We start from the raw sequence: 22,395 nt of genomic DNA on the forward strand, positions 1-22,395 counted from the left end.
TTTTTTTCCCTTTTACCAGGTCTGCTAATTGTTCAGTTGCAAGTTTCAAGCCTTTTTTAAATGCTTGCATAAAGAGATGAAAGTTTGAAAAACGAGATGAACTACATATCGTATACTACAGTGATGAACCATTGACACTTGTTCTAGGTATGTCTCACTTACACATCTTGTTCCATCCATTCACAATCTGCCAGAATATGCTGCGGTTAGTTATTTTCTAAAAGCAGCTCATTAACATCTGTAGTGTAAAAATTTAAAGCAAGGGCATTGAGTAAAACCACTGTCTTTTTCATCATTTACTAGTCCTTTGTCGATGCTCCTTTCCTTCTTGTGGCACAAAATATCTCATACAAAAACAAACCATTTCTGCTTCTGATTCACATTAAATTTTAGGTCATCCACATAAAATAAACAACCAGAAAAGCCTCACGATTAAACCCAGTGACATATGAATTAAAATTACTCCCCATCCAGACACTGACACTCCTACGTTAATTACTTCCACAGCCTAACACAGTATGCTACATTCATTTCCTGAGGCAAGACCTAAGCCAGAGTGTGCACAGCCATATATTCCAGAGACGTGTGAATTATTTAGCAAAATTTTATGCCTGTCACAAACAAGTACTTTGGTTGCCTAAGATTCTAACTGTGCCCAGACGCAAAACTACCATATTAACTCCTCAGTTTGACAAAATGTTTAATCTTTCAACATGTCTGCAACATTCTGTGGCAATACAATAAACTGAACTGTTCCAGAGCATAGCAAGGAAGTTGTAAATTGATTGTGGGTTAGTTGGATGAAATAATGGAGTGAAGTTGTTATAAAACTTTTATTTTGCACTTTTAACCACATTGACCAGTCTGATTACTAATAAAACATGCATTTGTTCAAAGATTGCACAGAATAAAACCAGTGATTAAAAATGCTAATAGACATAAAGAAGATTGTACATGCAGTGTACCATATAAATAAAAAGGTCTTGATTGCTAAACACTGTCAGACAGTGATCTTTCTCAAAAGTTAGAAGACAATGTACATCGTCAGTATTTACAATTGTACATTGTCAGTATTTACAATACCAAGCCACTACAAATACTTGCCTGGCAAGAAAAGTAACTTAAAAATGGTAAGGTATCAATGGGACACTTTACATTGTGCCTATTATGGCTACTCATTTATATTATTTCCAACACATGGAATCTTACACATTAGAAACAATGCTAAAACCGTATTTGGGAAATTCAGTTATGTGATGTTAATAATGCACAAATAATGCTGTCTCCCTTACACTTCACACAGCTCCTGAGTCAATCACATCAACTACAGGAAGAAAATAAGAATACCAACAAAAATGCTGAAGAGCCAAAAACTTTCCCCAAAAACTTTCCAAGTGCTTGTTGTTCCTTTAATACCAAAAGAACTGTGTTCCTCTAGTCAGTCTTTTCAACAATACACAAAATTTGTACTGATACATGTTTACCTTCATCCTGCAGTGTAAATCACCTTCACTTATTGCAACTTACATACTGTGCACTACTTACAACTGACAGCTCACTTATTCCTGCTCTTAAATTACTTACAATATCAGATGTTACAAAATCAACTTAATGATGACAGTTTTACTCGCTATACATACAGCAATACTTAAGTATCTCTCACCGCTCGTATACCAGTGAATGTTACAACACACAGAGACTACACAAACTAATCCCAGTTTTCCTCAGAACACAGAGTCCCAATCATCAGATCCACGTGTACGACTGTCAGCCAGACGGTAACCACCGGTACCGAAACGTCGGTGGCATATACCCGGAAACAGTCCATTAATTCCTCCCAAACAGTTCTCACTGCCCAGCCGTTCCGAAACGCCTTCACCGATCCGATTCTCCTGCGACCCCACCGACACAAACTCCATCAGCGGACGATACAAATGGCACCCTGCCCGGGGCCCTTTAGAAATACACCTCATTCTGCCCTCCGCCCACCTGCAGGCGGACGGGTGCAGCTCAGTCCTCGGTCCGCGTCTCCGCCTCCGCGGTGCTCCGCCTGCTGGCAGACGTCGACACTGCCGCGACAAGCGCCTTACGCAGGGCATCCACCAGCCTCTCCAGCTCCTCCGCACGGACCTTCAGCCGGGCGTTCTCCCTCTCCAACCTCTCACGTTGCTCCTGCATCTCGGCTTCACGCATCTTGCGGTTTTCACGAGACCTCCGTGACGCTTCGTTGTTCTTGTCTCTCAGTTCCCGGTACCGGTGACAGATCGGGACATCGTCAGCCGACGAAGTCGAGACCATCCGCCTCCTCTGCCTGGGAGGCTCGTGCTGCGTCCTCTCCCGGCGAGTCCCGCGGGGTGCCCGCCGCTTCCTCCCGGTCGTCCGCCGACCGTCGCCCGACTCCCGTTCGAGCTCGTCTCCGTACTCGCTGTCATCCGGCAAGTATTCTTCTTCTTCGTAGTCGTCTTGCAGCTCTTCTTTGATAGCCTGGAGGACTCGCCTCGAAGCCGCCCTCTGCGGCCTATGGACCACGGCGTACGATGGACTTTCGTGGCCGTCCGGGCTGTCGGTCTTACGGATGACCAGCTGCAACTTCTCCCGCTGCCGGTCCGTGTCCCGCAAATTGCCCGTGTCGTGCTGCCGGTCGGTTTCCACCGTCCTGTCGTCCCGTCCTTTGTCGGCACTGAGGGGTAAGTCGTCCTTTACGTCGGGTAAGTCGTCCTTTACGTCTGAAGGGGCAGTTTTCTCGCCGGCGGGCGCAACACGAGCTGAGCTCGAGTTGGGCACCCACCCGTCTCTGCACAGAGCTGCCAACGGATCCGGCACTTCCTCGGGCATTCCGTCCTGTAACAATAATCGAATTGGGTCAATATCAAGAGCAGAAATGTGAGAAATGATCACTAATTTCCACACAATTTAAGTTGTGCAATCATCTGAGAAAATTTATACTTTATTCTGAATGTACAATTAAATAGCAATTTCCAGCGAGTACAGAAATGAAGAAACAAGCGTGTACCCCACAGTGTCAGTAAACTGCTACAGTTATCTCCATTTCCATCTTAGCAAGTGAACAGCAGTATTGCACGCTACATGAGGTTAAGGGAAGGGACATAACAGACACCAGTGAAGAAAACACTGAACTGCAGACAGAGTGGTGTGCAAAGAGAAAGCCGGCAGTAGGTTCACTTAAGATACTGTTAAGAACTGTGCTACTGTCTGACAGTTCAGTCAGTTGCAAAAATTTCATGATGCACAGTAAACATTTGGCATAGTTTTTTTTAAATAGGGTGATTACTGTTATAGCGACAGAGCCAGTATGTGTACTCTATGGAGCAAGAGTACCCATCCAATAGTTGGTGGGGTGGGAGTGCAAACCAGAGAGTACAAAGACAAAAGGTGACTCATAAGTAGCCATGGGGTGGGAGTGCAAACCAGAGAGTACAAAGACAAAAGGTGACTCATAAGTAGCCATAATAAAGTTCCAGTTCCAACTGCATCAAAAACCTGTGGAATACCAACTTTTAAATCATTTTTAAAACAAAACACCTGACTATACACTTTTTTTTCTTTCCTTGAGAGGTAGGGGGGAGAGGGCGCAGCCCCCTTTAACCCCTGGTATGGGCACCCTTACCGTGGATGACAGGAAAGAAATGCACTAAGTATTACACAAACAAATAAAAATGCGCAGAGTGTAGTACCATTTTAGTAGAGAATGAGCAGAAGAGGATAACGCAAACAAATGGAGTGGGGTAGGCAGAAAACACGAAGGTGACACCAGCTACATGTTTCTCGGCCTCTCTCCAGTACAGTACGCCACACGCGTGCCTCTGTCCGTGCACACCACATTTGTGTCCAGCAACTGCTATCAACAGTTACACGGTAGACAAGAAGAATTTGCTAGAAGAATATGCTACTTTTGCTCACCTCCAGGAGGAACTTCATGAGATCGAAGTCCTGCGGCACCGACTGGAACAGGTCTCCCGAAGCAGTGCCCGGAGTGACCTGCATAGCCACCGCAGAGACACTCGGCACCGGCAACTCGACTTTGAGGCCGCGCCGCCGGCGAGCCGGTGCGGAGTGTCTCGGTCCGGCAGGGTCGTCCGGTACGGGACTCGGCTCGGACTCGACGACGTGGCCCGTCTGCTGCGGCCACCCTTCGTTCTTCACTATCACTTCTTCGGCAACTGGCGGAACCACTTCTTCGCGGTCGACCACGAGAAACACTTCATCACCTGTCATCGCAGTAGTGGTAGTAGTGTACGTCTCTGTGCCTGCGAGTTCCGACTTCGTGAATAACGGCATAGCAGCATTGCCGAATGTCACATCGTGAGAGTAACGGACAGGATCGAGTTGGGTATATTCACTGGCTGTGTAGTCTCTTCCCACATTATTGTTATTGTTGTCATCATTATTATTATTATTATTGTTGTTGTTGTCACTAATCATTATATCCATTTCTTCTGCAGGGGCATCTGACTCCTCTGTCTCCTTCCACCCCTCAATGCTGTAGTTATCATTTAATCCCATAGTATCATTTAGTCTCCACGAGTAGTCGACAGAGTCATTTCCAGGGACCGTCCTAGACGGTATGTCGAAGTTTGGTTCCTTGGTAAGGTCTGAAAAAGAATATAGTAATTAATTCCATACTACCATATCTTATGTAAAATAATTGATTAGTATTTTGCTGTGCACCATACATATTTCATACATGACAAGTGTGAGAATTAGAACTTTTACAAATGGTACGATAAAAATGGTGATTTTTTTCGAAGGATATCCCAACATATATCGCATTTAGCAGCGCACATAAACATGCAATGTGTGCTGCTACTGCCTGTATCAAGAGGCCGACAACTGACTAGACCGACAGGACGCCAGCCGGATGCCACGACTGGCGCAAAAAGTAGTCGATAGACACGCAAAGTCACAGAAAGACCTTTCCTCGCATTGGCCATTGTCCACACCAGGCACGACACGAGTTGTCTCTAATGTGTCACCAGTTTTCACAGATAGATCTGCTCGAAAGAGCACACATTACCTCAGCACTGGTAACCTACGACCACAGGGTGTCAATACAGACACAGTTCATCATTGTTTTCTTCTCAGGTCATTATAAATTTATTTACCAATCTCCCACTCACAATAATAATGGTTTTACCTTCATTTGTTCAGGCTCACTTTAAGCTGCTTTATGTTCATAGCAGCTATCTCTGTAGTGAAATTCTATAGGCAACAAACTGGTAAACTGTATAAGACACAATACTTCGGTCTGGGAGGAATAGGATTTAAATAGCCACTGCTCACTGTGATATAGATTTTTTGTAGTTCCCTAAATCACCTCGTGTGATATTTTTCCTTAAATGAATGTCATAATCTGTTCCTTTCCCTGTACCTGTCTGATCAGAGTTAGAGTCCAGTTTCCGTAGACCTTTTGGAGACAAACTCTTAACCTTCATATTCTTTTTCTCTCTTCTTTTGCTGTTCCATTTTACGTTAACATTGATCTACATCTTAGAATTCTAAAAGAACTTGGGATATAGTATGTGTGAGTCTCACCTATGATTGGGGTGTTGAGTTCACCCTCTGGTTGTTCTGTGAAGGCTGATGTGTTGCAGTACTGCTTCAGGTCCATGAAGCTTTCCATGCAACTGGCTGCCGTCACGAGGTCTGGAGGCTGCTCGCCCCAGCAAGAGATCACTTCCGAATCCTCTGCAGTACCCACGTACTCTCCCATTTGAGGAGCGACTGCGGAGCTTGCGAAGAACATGGACGCTGACATCGGCGACGTCACTGTGGGAGAGAAGACACCGTAAATTACAACCGACTCCAAAGACTTGAGAACCTGGTGTTTGTTCTAAACTTGAGAACCACTCAGTTAGAGAAGTCATTCTGCATACTGTATATTTTACTTTTTTATCTGAATTCCAACCAGAAAAACATTTACACCAAAAGTGTAATAACGAAATTCTCACCTAACAATGTCAGAATTTTCACCTTCAACTAACTGTAATCTAATTGCTCGTTCACTGTCACTACCTGATAAAATATGTTCAGCAGTAGCAAATTTTTTGATTGTGTATTAGTAACATTAAATTTATCTCTATTTCAGAGGTTCAACAGTACACAGATACTGTGTTGGAACAGGATTAATTCAGCATTTTTTAAAACATCCAATGCAGCAAATAGGTTTCTCCTTTTGTTATTTGGAGCAGCCTTATAGTATGCCTACAACAAATAAAGTTGCCCCACGTCACTCACAGTACTTAGTTAATAGGCTCCTTTATGCCCTAGTCACTTAAATCTATTGAGAATGCACAACTCATGAACTCAACTTAATGTATCTCATACAATGGAATAAAGAAAGACAATTACTCATCTACAATGGAGACTTCAAATGGTCAATATGCACATTAACACGAAATGTGACACAGGAGTTCAGGGAATGTTGTTCTGCAGAACACTTCAAATATACAACCTATTGCTGACTGGGATGAGTCGTCATCTTGAGTGGAGTGAGTGAGTTGAATACAGGAGAGGGACGAGTGTGAATTTTGGATAGATGAGGGGAGGCAACAGGAATGAGTGTGGAAGGTGTGAAGGGAGGAGACTGGAGTGGACCAGGGACGAGAATGAATGTGAGTGAATGTGAAAGGGGAGAGGAATGGGGGAGGGATGGTAATGAATGTGGAAGCAGTGACGGAGAGGGGAGGGGAAGTATGGTGATGACTGTGGGAGGGCGAGGGGAAGGGGGGATGGTAGCGATTGTGGGAGGGATGGGAGAGAGGGGAAGGGAGGGATAGTAGTGATTGTGGGAGGGGTGGGGGAGAGGGGAAGGGAAGGGAGAGATGGTAATGACTGTGGGAGGGGTGGGGGAGAGGGGAAGGGAGGGAGGGTAGTGACTGTGTGAGGGTGAGGGGAAGGGAGGGATGGTAGTGGTTGTGGGGGGGGGGGTGAGGGTAAGAGGATGCATGGTAGTGAATGTAAGAAAGAGAGGGTTGGTAGGGACTGAAGGGCGGCCGAGGGGAAGAAAAAGATGTGGAAGGTAGGTAGTCAATGTGGCATGGCAATGGTGATGGAAGTGGTTAGCAGAAATGATGGCGGTGAATGTGAATGGGTGAGGGGAAGGTGTGGTAGCACAGTTGTCTGCAAAAGGGGCGAGGGGGGCTCTTGCACTCCTGGTATAAGTGCAGAGCTTTTATTCACCACAGGATTTTCATGCATTCTAAAAGTGAGTGGATGGCCATCAGTTGTCTATGACAGGTAAGTTTTTTGTGTCACCTCTAATAATTAGCTCTTGTGGCATTGCACATCACGAAATTGACCCCAACTGAAATATCAAAAACAGCAATTTCAGTTTCTCCCCCTCCCCTGTGGATAAATCTCTGCTGAAACCCGCAAATAGTAGGCAGTACAGAAGGGGAAGAGGCCGCTTATGGAAGTGAATAAGATGGGAGAAACAGAGGCGTGAATCTAGCAGAGAAAAGGAGAATCTTTGTCACCTGTGAGAGAGGACATAACAATTCTATACTCACGAGTCTCCGGCGAAGCCGCCCAGCTCGCCGACGAGGGTGGCGAGGGCGTGAGAGTGGGTACGGTGTCCACGGGTCGCGGCAAAGGTGACGGCTGAGCCCCGCTTCGAGGCACGGTGGGTTCCTACCCCACTGGGAAGCCCATTCCTCCTGCCGAGGGGTGGCTTCTCTCCGTTGAGGGCAGGCAGCGAGGACCACGCAGGTGCTGGCTTGAGCGGGTGACATCTTGCAGACGATTGCTATTAGAAATAAAAAGAAAAGCACAAAATGAGTATTCTGAAAAAACAAGAGGGTAACAATCTCTCTCTCTCTCTCTCTCTCTCTCTCTCTCTCTCTGTCTGTCTGTCTGTCTGTCTGTGTTTGTTTGTTTTTTGTGTTGGGGGGGGGGGGGGGGGGGGGTGCTTTCATAATAGCACATCTACAATTGAGTTAATGGTGCAAAACCTGAAAGTAATTTGCTGGCCACATCCATGCTCAGTAATATGAAACAACTTTCCACCTCCTGGAAATGTACACTGTTGTGATTGTGACCACTTTGTTTATGTATAGCTTTACATAGCACTATTTAGGAGAAGGAACAGGCGGAAGTAAAAGTTCAGTGGTAGTGTTGACAGCAGAAATTCTGAGACGGACCAAGTGGGTGCTGTATGTGTGAAAATGTAGTGTAGCGTGAGATGTCATTAAATCAACAACTAACAATAGGAAGTAGCATTCTCTGAACTGGAAATGAAGCTTTATGTACTTTCCAAATAGTAGTAGTAGTAGTAGTAGTAGTATTTACACTTCACGTTCCTAATTCAGTTTTACTTCAGAATAATTCTACCCATGTATTTCTGTCAACATCATCATTTCAGGAATTCCATCAAACATCCCAGCAGTTGATAGCACAATGGACTCACATTCGGGAGGACGACAGTTCAATACTGTGTCCAACCATTCTGATTTAAGTTTTTCCATGCTATCCCTAAATCACTCCAGAGTTTGAAAGGGCACGGCTGACCTGCTTCCCCATCCTTCCCTTATCCAATGACCTCGCTGTCTCCTCCCACAAAACCACCCCCCTCCCAGCAGTACGAGAAAAGTGAAGAGGAGACCACGATTTGTAAAATCAGTATGCCAGTGGCAGATGATGTGAAATATCCCAATTATGGTAGAATAAAATGTTATTGACAACATCGGTTAGTTCTCTTCTGTTGCTACACCACACCCAGTATGAGTAATGAAACCTCTACTCTATTCAACGCCATCCTAACACTTATCACCAAACTGCAATCGACTAATATTTGTAATGATAATTTTAGTAATTAATGAAAAATCTGAAAACAAGTTCATTTCCAGTTCATTTCTCACACACTGCTTTAAACTATGCTTCACCTGCATTTCTTTAACAGAAACATAATTTCCAAATTAAGTCAACTATGACCACAATTTCACTTATTTTTCAACAAAACGGTGAAGCTGAATAATGCAGTGTTCCACCTTAAATAAAATGATCAGTCAGTTCAGCCTGTTTGCATTCCCTACATACTTTCTTCACTAATATGATTGTTCTCAAGAATTACTGAAAGTTACAGTTTGTTCCAAATGTCAGCACAAAATATGGCAGACTGTACAGTGCAGTTGCAGCAGCACTCATAAATAACAGAGGCCAAGTGTCTGCTGCCTACAACTGTGTTCAAGTACTGCCACAGAATAAAGTACTATTGAAGTGGAGGGAGTCTGCATTATCTATTAACACGAGATAGCCAATGAAACTGGCTATGCCCGGTTATTCTGCAGAGAGGTTGAACTTAACTCGAGATGATCATTATGGCGAGAAGGCAGCAGCAGACAGACGAGAGATTCTGGTGAAGCACGCTTCTCTCCAGAGCTTTTGCGACACTCTCTCTCTCTCTCTCTCTCTCTCTCTCTCTCTCTCTCTCTCTCTTTCCTAACCCAACCATCACTGTTCAAAGCTCTGCACAGTGTCGTCGCAATACCAGGTCGTCTCTCCCCTGACTGCCCCCCTCCTCCCGTCAAAAAATTAATATAAAAGATTAGAAAGTTCAAAAAATGTTACCAGATAGTCCACAGGTGTGCTAAGATTGGACCACATTGGGAAAGAATGGGTTAACCGAGGTGACGTGAATGCTTAAGACTCGAGTCTCGTCTCGAGCACCACAACTTTCTAGGAGTTGACTTTGTAGGGTGCGTACTGCTGCTGCCCAAATATAGGCACCTTTAAAAAAGAAGCCAGCAATGTTAGCAACACAAGAGGAGACAAACACAAGCAGTGCTGTCGGGGGTAGGCGCAGGCGGGCGGGCACCCGGCTGGCGCGGCCTCCGGAGGCGAGCCGAACCGTGCGACCGCCGCACCACGCCTACCCCGCCCTTAGGAACAATAATATCTAGCAGCCTGGTCACTACCACATATATATTTGGGCAACAATTTGCAGTTGCATCTTACAATGTACTACCATCGCAGTACGATTTATTTCACATGGGCGATGTTGGTCACTGCAAAAGCTGCACATAAAACACTATGTGCAACCTAATTTCATCAAGTGTTCTCCTGCTTGCCTCTCTCTCTCTCTCTCTCTCTCTCTCTCTCTCTCTCTCTCTCACACACACACACACACACACACACACACACACTCTAATACAGGAGCAACACAAATCTGGTAATTTAAAGGTAACTTTGAAAATGTGATCAGGCCACTGACACTGTTTTACCAACCTCTGACAAAACACTTCTGCTCAGAGACAAGAAGTACAACAAGAGGATGGGAAGTGAAGGTGGGTTCAAAACATCACAATGCGTTTCTCAGTAACCAACACAGTCCAGTGGAAAAAAATCATGCTCTCTAATGCAAGTATATTACATCAGCAAAAAAATGTACAAATGCACAGAAGATCTTTTTGTGGACAGGTCTGAGGAAAATAAAAAAGTTTTTTTTGGCTTTTGTATGAACAGAACCTCGTTTAAGAAATTAGTGGTAGTACAATGTTCACTTTTATCGATACAGTTTGAACTACACAGTACTTACTCCTTAGGACAATTAACAAGGAAGTTAACTGAAAAATCCAGAACAGAAAATTTATCCCTTCTACTGCAGAAAGAAAAAAACTGTTAAAACAACATAAATAGAAATACTGATAGGCAAGTGAAGAAAACAAATTAATTTCACCAGTTAGGTAGCAAATCAGAAATGAGTTGCTTTACTTACCTTTAGTCTGTCAGGATGTGCACAACGAATGGTGGCGACTTGCGCTTGCTTTTTTAAAGGGATAGTTGAGTCTTTCTCAACCTGTAACAGAAAAAAGACGCCCATGTTGGTGGAATGCTTTAACACCTCAGACAGAGACATCGTACCTGCAAAATCAAACACTTGCCACTAAGTATCAAATACAAACTTCAGATCATCAAAAATGAACACACAGTCATTTACATCAATATTACTTAATGATTTGCTTTACATCTGAAAACAATCACCTCATACAAGACCCTAAAGTCGAGGGTACGTCTTAGATTGTCACAGCATTGCTCTATACATTACTGGGGATGAAGTGGAGAAACTATTCGAATGTGGGCAACAGTGCGATAGTGGACTTCCACTGAAACCATAGCTGTAGTGATAAGATTGATATGTCCCATTGCCCAAGCTTGATGTTATGCTCTAAGATGATAATTTTGTGATGAGTTGGGAAGCCGACGAATGCGAATGTGAAATAAAGTTTGTAATAGAAGGTTGCTCTGTAACATCGCCCAGTGACTCCGTTCGGTGCTTATTTCACGAACTTTTCGTTATAAAACGTTAAACTACAGAGATAAATATATGATAATGGACAAGTTTCCGACAAGTATTGTGAAGCAAATAAGAGAGACTAAAGGAGTGGTCCACTGCGCTGCTTTTACCCCGACTTGTACTACACGTATTATGAAGAATGATGCAAATGAAGTATGACGTGATTCGCTAGTAGCTGTGTCACATTATCTTGCTCAAAAATCTACGTGGAAGAGATGTTCCACTGCACACCCTCCGGATGCTCCGAAAGCAGTTTTACAGTCTTATTACAGGGAAAATACGGACTACAGCAACGAGTCTGCAGTGGAGCAGAATACAAACTTGCCTCGCAGAAGTGTCGCAGCGGCTGACCACTCTCAGATGACTCAATTTGCGCCTATCGTCACTTAATCCTGTCCCCTCCAAGATACCTTATACCCAAAGTTGGTTATTGTCTGCTTGGCTGTGAACACTCGCTTACCCGACCGTTACAGGAATCAAAAGTGAAATTTCAGTTCTCTGGACGATCCTTCCACTCCACGGCAGCAACTACAACACACAATGTTTGAAGGAAGCCGCCCTGTGCTTTGAAGTAGAAACACGCGTTATCACCGGCTGCGCCCAGGCGATTGCGCGTTACGTAACGAAACGGCAGCGCGCTGCGCTCTGATCTAGAAATTCCGACCCTTTTCTATGCCGGCCGCCGTCTTTCTATTCAGGCTTTCACAGAAAAGGAAAAGAATTCTTCGCTCTCGCAATGTTCTAAGACGCAAAACGCACAGCCGGTGTAAAACTGAACTGCAGCTATCAAACACCGTGAGGTTCGGTTTACAAATACCACAACGGTGGCATCAGCATTACACTTCGATACGGAAGAGAATGAATTAACACGACACGCGGTCATTTCTTGTTGAAAACTCAATCAAGATAAGTACAAATAGAAACGCAAATGCTCCAAGCTATAAATCGCATACGTACGTTCGTCGGTAAAGGTAAAACTTCTTGTCGCTTCCTATAACAAACGCGCCTTCCACTACACTTTCGTCTTTGAAATTCAAAATTACACGATTTGCCATCACTAATGAAATACAGCATATTAAAATAAACAACGTGGAGTATTCGGCGAAAGAACTGTGTTTAGAGAACTGCCGAAATAGCGGAGTACGGTGAGACGACCTGCGTCAGAACAGAACATTGCCACTCATGGTAAGCCGATTTCCATCAGAAGACAAATTCTCGGTAATTCCCGTCCTCTTATTTCAATTACGTGAATTAGTAATGCGTAAGACTTAATTACGGCAACATCCACGTGACTTGCAGAATTTTGCAAGTATTGCGCAATGTTGCGCAATCCCGTAAAACATGTCACATGTCTGTCCACTTTGAATCTGACATTCGACATAACTCGAATAATACACGCTACGGTGGTTTTCTTCCCCGCGGTGAGCTATTTCTTCTATTTACTGCTAGCAGGTAACTTGTTATACCATCCAAGGTTAAGGACAAGAGTCATAAGTGTCTCGCGGCGAACTTACCTTCCCTGTCTGTGACAGTGCGGTGTCGGTCGGCTACGGTGTTAGTGCTGCTCTGGTGCGGCTGTGTGGTGTTCGGAACAACGCAGGCAGGTGGAACACTGATCGCAATTGGACGCAGCTGTCGCGCACGGTCACTCGTGGGTACGTTGACAGCAGTCGAAAATACATCCACTCGCAACGAAACACCACCTCTCTCTGCCTCGTGCGCGAACAATCTCGCTCTTTTATCAGACATCCGGCACGGCTGAAAATAGCTCCTTGACGTCAGGGCCAGCCAATAGCATCGCGAGGAGGGGGGGAACCGTAGCGTAGCCGCGGTGGGAGGCTCTGTCAGGACCTTTCCTCGAAATTCGCTGTGAGGTGGGGGTCCCGTCAAGTCGCAGCTTGTCTTGCCTGCCTGTGTAGTGTGTGTGTCTTGTGCGCCCGCTCTACTGCGGGCGCTAGCGAAATCCGTTCTATCTCAGAACTGCGCTGACACACTTCCCGTGCAGATGTGCACAATTTCAACGTTTCGTTAATATATGCTACATTATTTCCCGTAGGCTACTTGCTTCACTGTCGAGCTTCACTTTCTCCTCTTACATGTCATCTGATAAAATAAGTAACTGTCGATATTGCGGAATATTTGAAGCAATAAACTTCATACGGATATACGCCACATTCCGAATGGTTTTCGAGACAACACGTTTAATGTCACTATTATACGTATTTCTTCAATGACTCGAAAACCGCGGCGTACAGCAAAAGTATATCTCAGTACAAAGTTAAATACAAATAAGGCCCTATTCATTTTTATTGTATGACTGACAGTTTGCCGGCCGCTCTGCCCGAGCGGTTCGAGGCGCTACAGTCCGGAACCGCGCTGCTGCTACGTGCGCAGGTTCGAATCCTGCCTCGGGCATGGATGTGTGTGATGTCTTTAGGTTAGGTTTAAATAGTTCTAAGTCTAGGGGACTGATGACCTCAGATGTTAAGCCCCATAGTGCTCAGAGCCATTTGAACCAATTTTTGACTATCAGTTTTTCATATATAACTGTGATTCCAATTTAAATGTTTTTAGTGTTCATTAAGAGGTACATGGAAATAAGCGTATGGCATCGTTGGCCGGGAGGCCCCTATTCGGGGAACTTCGGCCGCCAAGGCGCCAGTTTTATTTCATTCGGCGCCACATTAGGCGACTTGCGCACCGGTGATGACGATGAAATGATGAAGAGGACAACACAGCACATCCACTCCTCGAGCGGAGAAAATCGCCGACCCGGCTGGGTATCGAACCCGTGCCTACTTGCATCAGTAAAATGGTGGCTAAATGCACATTCGGAGCTTTAGCTTACTCGACTAATAAACCAGAACTAAAAACTTATCTCTGCTATTATCTGCGACGCCGCAGAGAGGAAAACATTTGAGACATTTAGCCATGGTAGGCGAGCACGTTACCACCCAGCTAAGCAGGCGAGGCGGACTCATTAAAAGGTATAATCTCACGTTACAGCTTTAACACCGTGAGAAGCGGTGTAACCCAACGCGCGCAAATACGCAGACATCTTCATCCAGTACTTGAGAATGAATGTACTTAGTGACTTGCATCTTACAATATCAAACCTTTTCGAAGCTAAATCTCCCTAACGTCCCTCACAAAATGATGTAAGGGAAAAAAGTTTATCGGTTGTAATATTTTAGTTTCATTTTGCCGCCTCCGGCGTAGGAAAGACATTTTCCTTACGATATATTTTAAGTACGCTGTCCTCTGCCACTTCTGGTAAGGCAGCGATAGCGATTTGCACTTTGTACTCTGTGGATTTTCAAATGTTTTCCTCTCTGCGGCGATGCAGATAATAGCAGAGATAAGTTTTTAGTTCTGGTTTATTAGTCGAGTAAGCTAAAGCTCCGATTGTGCATTTAGCCACCATTTTATGGATGCATAGTTTGATGATTACAAGCATGGACCATAGATAACATAGACTGCACGTGACGTCATTACGCTGAAACATCAAAGTCACATGACTCCGTGCAGGACGCCGACTTTGTTATTACGAATTGTGTGAAGTGGAGTTGTCACTTCCAGTTTTTTTTTTTCATTTGAGCTGGAATCAAGCATTGGTTTTAACAAGAAAATAACGCTATGTAGTAGTGCAGTTAACCAGATTCCTCCGAAATTCCTAACATTAATGCGATGGTTATTGTTTATACATGTGACCAGGTGAAACGTACTGACAGTTCTGTTTACTAGCAACAAAATTACAGTTCTTGAGTGAATACTTGTATTTGGCTCTGAGCACTATGGGACTCAACTGCTGTGGTTATCAGTCCCCTAGAACTTAGAACTACTTAAACCTAACTAACCTAAGGACATCACACACATCCATGCCCGAGGCAGGATTCGAACCTGCGACCGTAGCAGTCCCACGGTTCCGGACTGCGCGCCTAGAACCGCGAGACCACCGCGGCCGGCGAATACTTGTATTTATTGGGGGTCAACTGAAGAACGGGATACAACCCGTCGGCTTTGTCCATTGACGTCATAGGTTACTCATAGATATTCAGGTCTTTACTTTAGAGCCATAGATAATAAATCGGTTATCTGCTGTGGATAAGCGCCATCATTGTAAACTGAAATAAATGAGTGTGTTTTTATAAGACAGCACCAGACATTGCATAACATTTTTTCGTTTCAATTGGCGTAAATAATTTCATTCTTAGTGAGTTTGAGATAATTCGGGAGAATAGGTTTTCATTTACAATAATTTTTTGTTTTTGATTTTCGTTTATTTATCTGTTCCCATAAATATGGAAGACTTAAAGCAGGCTTTGTGCGTAGATATGATGGTAACCATTCGATTTTTGCAAATGTCTGATCTTCTTGCTGATTACGTTCGATGTCGTGAGTGCGGCAAACATATGCGCATGATAAGTTTGTCTGTTCGTCGTACTCACGACTCATTAATATGGAGATGGAGCAAGAATCGACTATGGCGCTCAATTAGACGAGGAACATGGTTTGAGAAATCGAAGCTGGCCTTGAGGGATGTAATAAAAATTACATACTGTTGGTGGTTGAAGTATCCTGTGTGATTGTGTGTGCATGAATGCCGCGTGAGTGAGTGTACCGTTTTAGACGTATTCGTTTCGTAGGGAAGTTTGTGGGGAATATATAAAGCATAGGCGGCCTTTGGGGGGGGGGGGGGGGCTGTGTGTTATAGTCGAAATCGATGAGTCTCATTTTGGCAAAACCAAGTACAACAGAGAGGAACCTGCTATGGGATTATGGATTTGGTGGGCTGTAATTTCAGGCCCACAATGTGATGATGTAGTTTTTGAAGTAGTTCCAAATCGAACGAGGAAAGTTTTGATGAAATTAACTGAAAATCATGTTGCAGAGGGATCTGTAATTATTTCCAATGTTTTTCTTCATATACGGATTTGGGGAATAGGGGTTTTCACCATCTTGTCGTCAATCATAACAATGAATTCAGATCTTTATGAACTGGGGATTGTACTAATAGTATAGCAGGCTATTGATCAGTCATAAAATATGTTGTAGGGAGGGGGAAAAGACGCATTTCGAGTTTACAGAGCCATTGAGATGAATATTCATGGAGGCGTAGATTACCCGATACATAGAGCTCATTTAAGTGTTTCCTTAAACGTGTTGGGCAAAGGTGTCCTCCAAAATTTGTTAGTTAATTTCAGGTTCGGATTGGGGGGGGGGGGGGGAGGTAACTGATAATTAAGAAAAAGCGTGAATTTGTCGGGATAGTTAAAATACTGATTTGGATTTTTTGGGGTTGATCCATCATTCTTTATTTTCTTCTGTGGATAGTTTTTACATTATTTTACCTCATTTCGTTGATGTGAACTTCTGGGGTTATATATTTGTATGTATGTGCGTTTTTTTTGTGATGTGTTTCTTGTGTATGTGGGTATGTGATTTTTCTTAACATCTTTCAAGGCGAGTTTTGGATTTTTGGCGGAGAAGTTTGCGTAAGATAAGTTTAGTCTTCCGGTGCTACCTAGACGAAAAAATCGACATATATAGCACTGCTATCAATTACCTATATAGATCAAGTGAAGAATAGGACACTAATGCTAGCGAAAACGAAGAAATCGACGTACGTTACATTCGTATCCCGTACTGCAGCTAACCTATACAGATCAAAATGGTTCAAATGGCTCTAAGCACTAAGGACATCCATCACACACATCCAAGCCCGAGGCAGGATTCGAACCTGCGACCGTAGCAGCAGCGCGGTTCCAGACTGAAGCGCCTAGAACCGCTCGTCCACAACGGCCGGCCTATACAGATCGACTGAAGTTCGAGATACAGCTCATATATATGTCAACTGAGGTATTCCATGCTAACGTTACTTCTATCCCTTTTTTCTTTATTTTTTCAGAAGTACTAGGACTCAAACAAGCGACATTCATAACGTTATGTTCAAAATATTAATGTACGTGATATTTGTCTACCATCTGTTTTCTCTCTCCTGCATTCCTTTGTTTATGAAGCCTTGCTGTTAAATCTGTGTAATAAATCATCTCTGGCAAATTTTGACGCCATTGGTCAAAGCCGGCGGGTTGCACCCCGTTCTTCAGTAGTCCCCTTTGTTGCACTGTGAGTCTTTTAGTCCACCGTTTCCACAGGAGTGGAACGCAAAATATCAGTTTTGCAGGCTACATTACTTTTCTGACGATTCATCAACAAAATACAGACAAAAAACGCACTTGAAAATGGGAATTATTTCTCGAAACGCGTCGTGCGAATACTAAAATAAAGAAAAATCGTGACTGGTAGCAGAAGATTTATTTATTTATAAACAAACCTATTATCTATTCTTAGACTTTGTACGGGGGGCGTTTGAAAAGTCCGTGCAAAGTCTGGGAGATTGGACCACCGGCGCGCATCGAGGTCATGTTTAGCATCTTTGGAAAGAACGCATACGAAGTTTCTGCCATATTGGCATATTTCTTTGTGTTTGGCATTCGTGTGAATCAAGGAAGTCGAGTGATTGTCAAAAAATGGATGAAAAAGAATTTTGTGTGGTGATTAAACATTACTTTATGAAAGGCAAAACGCCTCAGGTGACTAAAGAGAAGCTTGATAAACATTACGGTGACTCTGCACCTTCGATTATAAGAGTTTATAAGAGTTAAGGTGCGTGAGATTGTTAGTGCTGTGGCCATCTCGAATGAACGGGTACATAATATTTTGCATACACATTTGAACATGAGAAATCTATCCGCAAAATGGGTTCCGCGGTTGCTCACGCTTAACCAAAAACGGAATCGCGTGAAGTGTTGCAAGGATGGTTTGCAGCTGTTCAGGAAGAATCCGCAAGACTTTAAGCGTCGTTCGGTCACTGTGGATGAAGAATGGATACATTACTATACTCCTGAGACCAAACAACAACCTAAAACAATGAGTAACCAAGGGAGAATCTGCACCAAAAAAGGCGAAGACCATTCCTTCGGCCGGAAAGGTTATGCCGACTGTCTTTTGTGATTGGCAAGGGATAATTCTCTTCAGACTATCTGGAATAGGGTAAAACTATTACAGGTGCATATTATTCATCGTTACTGGACCGTCTGGAAACCGAGCTGCAAGAAAAACTCCGGCGATTGGACCGCAAAAAGTCCTTTTCCATCACGACAATGCACCAGCACACACCTCAGTAGTTGTGGTCGCAAAATTAATGGAAATAGGATTCCAGCTCGTTTCACATCTCCCCTATTCTCCAGACTTGACCCTCCAATCTGAAGAAATGGCTCGTGGGACACAAAGATTTTATTCAAACAAGGAGGTGATTGCAGCAACTAATAGCTATTTTGCAGACTTTGACAATTCCTACTATACGGATGGGATCAAAAAATTAGAACAGCGTTGGACGAAGTGTATAAGTCTAAAAGGAGACTATGTCCAAAAATAAAAAAAAGGTTTACTCCAAACACGTAAGTTCACTCTAAAAGATCTGTGTTAAGCGATACAGTAATAAATTTCCATAGTACAAGGATACAAATTCTGCACGAGCGCTGTTTTTCTGTCGTAAATTAAGTGCTTGTATTATTACCATCAGTACTTTTATTTTTATTTTAATTGCTGATTTTAGAATTCTGTGCAGGTTTTTGGCACGAGGTCAGGAAGTGAAAATGTACTCATTAGAAATGTACTCTCCCTGAACTTTACCAGAAAAAGCTGCAACCTTAACACACATAATATAGCCTGTTGCAGATCCTATAACAGTTATGACACTGATAATGATCCTGTGTAAAAAGGGCTGTTTACCTTATTCCTCCGAGAGAGCACTTCATCTGTAAGGAAATTTACAATAATATTAAGACAAACAAGCTTGACTGATGTCTGTATGAAGTGTTAGGGTGTACACTGTTGTCCATGTAAATGATGATTTTTTTTGGGGGGGGGGGTGGGGGGTTGTGTTGGGCATTGGTGCTGGCATATTTTCACTCTGCTGCAAATCACTCCTCTGCGGCAGGGCATTTTAAGTAGATTAAGTGTTTGGCCATGTGTAGTAAACAGTATCTGTTCACCAGAAGTGAGCAGCAAGATTGGTGTGTAAGGCAGATAACCATACACTGTGCAGAATGCTTTATTAGGCTCTTGGAATTCTTACTCCCCAGTACCTGTACTCCTTAATGGTTTCTCATGCTACAACAAAAACAACTTTCAGCTGAGCTGTGATGTACTTAACACAATACGAGGCAATCAAAATAATTTTCATGTGTGCTTCGCAATCTTGCATTGTGTTCCGAGAGGAATAATGAATCTTTCTGCAAAGGTATATTATTCAGCAAGCTTCCCTCTAACATAGAGCAAGAAATTGGAAATTTCTACTATTTCAAAAGGAAACTATACTTAAATTACCCACCCTATATTACATGAAGATCTAGATTCGGTAATTAAAAAGTTCTGTTGTTTACTTGGTAGGTACAGATTTAAGTTGTAAAGCTATATGTTAAACAGTAATGCACTGCAAGCAAGACTCAGTTTTTGCAGACACAAGTAACTATTTAGCTAACAAAATTCGAATGTAATTAAGTTAGTACTGAGCTATCAGTGGGAGGCAAACAGCAAGTATTTAGTGTAACTATGGATGCAGCAGTTGTTTTCAGAGTGGCAGCATTCTTTTTACTGTAATTAATTAGCTGCTGCACGTATGAATATAACTATGTAGTACAGAGATGGGTACATTAATGCTAATACAGAATGTCTACAATTTGCTTATTGTTACTGTAGGTCTTCACTCATCCCACATCCCTGAGGGTTCTCAATCTACAGTGTAATTTTGTTACAGATCAAATTTTGTGCTTTGTAATAGCAACATAATTAATGACCTTCATATTAGCCTACATAAGTCTTCTTCTGACACTACACACTTCACAAACAGATGAAAATCTCAATTGTAAATGGGAACTATTTAAAAATCCTTGCAGAAGTATTTCCACAAGTTGAAAGTTAGGATGGGCGTTGGCCCTTGGATGTAAAATTGATGAATGACTAAGATTTTGAGACGACATATCGTTAATCTCTAGCTCACTACACAAACATAATCAACAGTTTATAATATATTATGCTTTCTATCTTGATATCTTTTCGGTATTTGTACTGGATTAGGCAAAAACCAGAAATATGCGCTTATCTTGTGTAAATACCTGACATTATGCGCATAAACGAATTTCCTTTCTTACTAAAGCATATTAAAACGTTTCACACTTTTTCTTGCAGAATCGTGCGAAATTGTTATTTTGTCTTCCACTCCCGAAGCGGTGAACTACAACAATTCGCAGCGAAACAAAAAAAGAAAGTATTCACTAAAGAACAGTCATTCTGTTGCTTATTAAAAAGAACCATCAGTACATTTCAACTTGACCCCCAAGTAACAACGATGCTCATTTATTATCAGGACTTTCGGAGAAACTAGGTTAACCGCACTCCTACATGTGTAACTGTTGTAGTACAGTTCGATGAATTGTCAAAATCAACACTTGATTTTAGCTAGATATGAGAGAAACTGTCAGCTCCACTAACCAGAACGCGTAATGACCGAAACTCTGCTTTCTAACCCCGAGTCACGTGACTTTGTTGTTGGTTTCAAGCCTTTAACACGGCAGAGATACGGAAATGAGCGTTCTATGTTATATATGCTCTATAACTACAAGTATGGCTTTATGTGATTTATGTCTACGACCTCTGTTTCCTGTCCAACAGTTCTTGGTAATTTCCAAGAATGTTTGCCTATCGAAACCGCGGGCTCCAAACGATAGGTTTCGAACGTGCGCGCCGGCCGCGGTGGTCTAGCGGTTCTGGCGCTGCAGTCCGGAGCCGCGGGACTGCTACGGTCGCGGGTTCGAATCCCGCCTCGGGCATGGGTGTGTGTGATGTCCTTAGGTTAGTTAGGTTTAAGTAGTTCTAAGCTCTAGGGGACTTATGACCTAAGATGTTGAGTCCCATAGTGCTCAGAGCCATTTTGAACCATTCGAACGTGCGATTTTAGATCGATCACGCGACTATGATGGCGGGCGTTATGATAAATCATTTGTGAGTTTCTAGGAAAACCTAAAGGATTTATATCGGTAGTGAGTGGGATGTCTGGTATTGTAGACGTTTCTTCAGCCGATAGCCTCACGTGGAAGAATCTAATTCCATGTTTACGCGATTTAGAAAATTGTTTGAATTTTTGTCGGAAATATGGGCTAATACCGGACGACGAAAGGAGGGACTGTGTACGGTGGGGCGAACGAAGCCTATAAAAGTTCGCAAGAAGAGTTCTGATAGTGAAATACTTTTACAGTTTCATTGCGGAAACCGTGGTAAACGAACGACTATCAAGCAGAATATATGGTGCGACTATTTCAAATTATCGAAACATACCATCATAATTCTTGTATGTTGCTGAATTAGGGTCTGCAGCCTGCAAGCAACAGCACCGGAAACTGATTTATCTACCAATACCGTGTGCGACTATTTCGGGTTTTGCAGAGAAGTTTGTTATGTAATAGTGACGAAAGACATTGTACCAATCGGTGGACCAAATAAAGTTGCATATTTGTGGTTAAAATCTTATGGGACCAAACTGCTGAGGTCATCGGTCCCTAAGCGTACGCACTATTTAATCTAACTTGAACTAACTTACGATAAGGACAACACACACATCCATGCCCGAGGGAGGACTCGAACCGCCGACGGTGGGAGCCGCGCTGACCGTGACAATGTGCCTCAGACCGAAATTAAGTGGACGAATCGCACATAGCAAGGAGGAAAAACCAGACGACCTTTAAAGAATGAAATCAAACATACTTGGGTATTCTACGAGAGTCCCGGAAGTGCTTTGTGGTAAGAGTGTTCTCCAGAGACACGGTAACTTTAGTCGGTTTGATAAAGCGCTTTATACTGCCCGGTAACAAAGCAATTACAGACGGCTTTCAGTCCTACAAGACACTGACAGCACAAGGATTCAACCACGAGTTCGTCAACCAGTCTGTAGAGTTCGTGACCCCAGTGTGCACACGCAGAACATCGTGTGGCTGTGGAAATCAGTGGTTCAAATGGCTCACGAC

At 43.2% G+C, this 22,395-nt stretch overlaps 1 protein-coding gene across 2 annotated transcripts in view; it reads right to left on the reverse strand.

Annotated features, from left to right (window-relative positions):
- Positions 1-819: 819 nt before the first annotated feature.
- The window catches only part of LOC126215189 (uncharacterized), a 109,656-nt gene continuing 88,080 nt past the window's right edge, over positions 820-22,395 (reverse strand). Inside the window, exons 1-6 of one of the 2 annotated variants that reach the window (XM_049941857.1) lie at positions 12,826-13,026; positions 10,733-10,813; positions 7,530-7,765; positions 5,554-5,787; positions 3,922-4,613; positions 820-2,841 (exon numbers count right to left, since the gene is read on the reverse strand). In XM_049941857.1, the coding sequence (XP_049797814.1) occupies positions 2,011-2,841; positions 3,922-4,613; positions 5,554-5,776 (1,746 nt within the window). In that variant the 5' untranslated portion in view covers positions 5,777-5,787; positions 7,530-7,765; positions 10,733-10,813; positions 12,826-13,026 and the 3' untranslated portion in view covers positions 820-2,010. Of the gene's footprint in view, positions 2,842-3,921; positions 4,614-5,553; positions 5,788-7,529; positions 7,766-10,732; positions 10,814-12,825; positions 13,027-22,395 lie in introns of those variants that run through there. The other variant, XM_049941858.1, reaches the window with a different exon arrangement.

The sequence above is a fragment of the Schistocerca nitens genome, chromosome 12, assembly GCF_023898315.1.
Source record: "Schistocerca nitens isolate TAMUIC-IGC-003100 chromosome 12, iqSchNite1.1, whole genome shotgun sequence".
NCBI classification, from domain to species: Eukaryota; Metazoa; Arthropoda; class Insecta; order Orthoptera; family Acrididae; genus Schistocerca; species Schistocerca nitens.